Source organism: Nanorana parkeri, unplaced genomic scaffold (genome assembly GCF_000935625.1).
Source record: "Nanorana parkeri isolate BGI_ZX_2015 unplaced genomic scaffold, ASM93562v1 scaffold822, whole genome shotgun sequence".
Classification (NCBI taxonomy): domain Eukaryota; kingdom Metazoa; phylum Chordata; class Amphibia; order Anura; family Dicroglossidae; genus Nanorana; species Nanorana parkeri.
Window position 1 is genome coordinate 429,502 of NW_017307090.1, and position 3,074 is coordinate 432,575.

The 3,074-nt window shown below is 45.3% G+C and overlaps 1 protein-coding gene across 1 annotated transcript in view; it reads left to right on the plus strand.

Annotated features, from left to right (window-relative positions):
• The window catches only part of DHFR (dihydrofolate reductase), a 35,472-nt gene that overhangs the window by 6,287 nt on the left and 26,111 nt on the right, over positions 1-3,074 (plus strand). Inside the window, exon 3 of the mRNA XM_018565210.1 lies at positions 1,064-1,169. Within this exon, the coding sequence (XP_018420712.1) occupies positions 1,064-1,169 (106 nt within the window). The remainder of the gene's footprint in view (positions 1-1,063; positions 1,170-3,074) is intronic.

Here is a 3,074-nt window from a genome sequence, read left to right on the forward strand (position 1 = left end):
ACGAACAGGCAAAAACCCCGCCGACAATCTCGGCGGGTTTTCAAGCCTGCCGGTGCGACAAAAGACGTACGACAGTACAGTAAAAACGATCGCACGCCTTCCATACACCTTGCGATTATTGTACGATCGCGGGATTTCCCGCGATTATCGTACGATAATCGCAAGGTGTATGGGCACCTTAACAGTGGCTGCTAGCTGCCTTGAATCAGCTAATGTTAATCATACAGAATTTTTTGTTTCAGTTGTTATTGATATTTAATTTTTGGGTATATACTGATGAATTGAGTCTAACAGAGACTAGTGTCTATTGGGGACTCCAAAAATGAAATGTGTCCACCTACCACGAGCACTATTACTTGTCTCCCTCCTCCTATCTTAGAATGCTGAATGCAGCAGGATTTCTTTTCTGTGCTAGAAGTGTGAGGTGTGCGTAGAAACAGGCCAAGGGAAATTTAAGAAGCCAGGAGAATCCCAGTGCAGAACCCAAACATGAGATATCAATTTTAGAGTGACTCTTTTAAGATGAACTTAAAAGGGCAGGAGAAAACGTAACCCTTGCAGTGCAGGGGTAGCCTCACTGCAACGGATAAGTGCTTGTTTTCGTCTAGGGTCTAAAATAACAAAGATACACTCACCTGAACCTCAGTCCCACCTGGCTTCTAGACCAGTCCCTGCACAGCACATCCCTGTGTGTCCTCAAGTGTAATACACTGTATTGGACGTGATGACTCCCAGGTTCTTAGACCACCGGAGCAAAGCAGGAGAGAGGCTGCAGGGACCACTCTAGCAGCCAGGCGGGTCTGAGGGTCAGATGAGTATTTTTGTTATTTTAGACCCTAGATGAAAAAGCACCTAACCATTGCAATGTGAGGATAGCCCCACTGTAAGGTTTGTTTCCGTCTGCCCGGAGTTCTTTAACTCTAATTATTTTCCTATACACTGTGTGAAAAAAAAGAACAGTGTGCAGATTTACCACAAGATGGCAGCAGAGTACTACTTTTGTTAGTAATCAGAAGAATCCATGTGGTGGAGATCAATGTAACAAGTTTTCACTTCTACACAGGCAAGCAAAATGCAGTGATCATGGGCAGGAAAACATGGTTCTCTATTCCAGAGAAGAATCGACCATTGAAGGAAAGAATAAACATTGTTCTAAGCAAAGAGCTCACGTAAGTAAAGTTTGCATTGATTCTTGTGAAGTAGAAGTCAATATCTAATCCTCTTTCACACGGGCGGCATTCCTCAGATCAGCAGGGGATCCGTGAACAGATCCCTTGCTGAATCGGAACAGGAGAGATGTGACTTCTGTGTTCTCCGTTCAGTTTCTTCCTTCATCTTGTGATAGAGGAAAAAAATGGAGCTTAAAAGAAAAACTATGAGGTGAGTGCTTTTCACTCACCTCATAGTTCTAGCCAACCTGTAACAATGAGACTGTCACAGGTTGGCTCAGTAGATCGGGAGGTGAGCGAACACATACCGGCGTTCGCTCACCTCTCGATCCTGTCACGGCTCTCTGCCGTGACAGGGGAGGGGCTGGATTCCCCCCTCCCCGCTCCGATCCGCCAGCGCTGACTGGCAGAACGGACGGGTACAGCTGGCTCTGCCTCCTAGATAGGCAGAGCCAGCTGTCAGTCACGCAGCTGGGCGGATCCCGGCACAATTGTCGGGATCCACTTCAGCTGCGGCGTCTCAGTATACCGCGAGCAGCAGCTGAGCCCAGGGTGACGGGAGGAGGCTAGTTTGTGTCCTCCCGTTACCCTTAAGGAGAACTATGGGGAAAATCCCTAACCCTATAGTTCTCCTTTAATGCACCCATGTTTGACTTATCAGCAGGTGGGTATAAATGCTCCATTTTCCATCCTTTTACCTCTGCTGTCACATTTTAGGTTGGGAAAAAATGGAAAAGGACTCATTTTAGGTTTCAAACACTTAACTTCTTAGTGCTGCCAGAGAAACTTCAATCAGGATAGAGATAAACATGACTTGCCTTAAAGTGACTGTAGCTAAAATAAAATTCCAAATAAAAATGTTACGTAAAGGAGCAAATAAATACATACTCCCCCATTCTGTGGCTCTCCACACCACTCCATTGCAGTGAAATCGCTCACTGTAATTCTCTCTGCAGCAAAGCAGTATTTTGGCACAGCAGCAGAGGCAATTTTTATTTTTTTACAGGTAAAATTATTGGAATTATATATTTTGAATTTTAAGTGCAGCTCCAGACATTTTTTTCACTTAGGAAAGTTTAGGGCCTTTTTAGTTTGAAAGGTTTCCCCTGTGGGGAGGTTTTGCTTACTACAAATAGCATAGGAAGTGAAAGGGAATGCCCCATTGGGAGGCAGCAATTCAAACCCCTGACAAAGGCTTGACCCACACTATATACTGTATACAAAATCTTAAACGGGGCTCTAATGGGGCTCTACTAAGCAAAGGGCAATGTCTGTTTCCAAAAACTTCTTTTAAAAAACCTGTTTCTAATTGACACGTACATCTTAAAGGAGTATTATGGGGAGAGTGAAATACATTTACCCCCATAGTTGGAGCTGACGTGTGAAGCTGTATTGATTGAGAACTGAGTGATCACATACCACTGAACGCTCAGTTCATGATCCTCTCCCTGCTGAGAGTGGTGACTGTCAGTCACTGCTCCCTGCAGGAATTCCCCCTCTGGAGAAGCAGAGTCAGCTGTCAATCAGGCAGCTGGGTGGATCCCGACAATATTGTTAGGATCTTCTCCCGGCTGCAACACGGCTCTGCACTGCCGGCACAGATCTTCATTCTTTACTGCTGCCAAAGAATCAGACAGACTTCAGTTGTGTGTTGATTGTCTGGTCCCCCTGCACATTGTGGTTCTTTCCACTGACCCCTTTATCACTACTGTATGACACACTACTAGTGACTTAGAGGGCAACAGAAGAAACCACAGCATACAGAGGGGGACCAGCCATCTGACACTCCTGAAAGTGGCATACGCTGAATATTTTTTTAGCAAGTGCCCTTCCCTTGTTACCACTCTTTCCTTTGCATGGAATGCTTTTTTTTTGGGGGGGGGGGGGGGGGGTTTTTTTATTGAA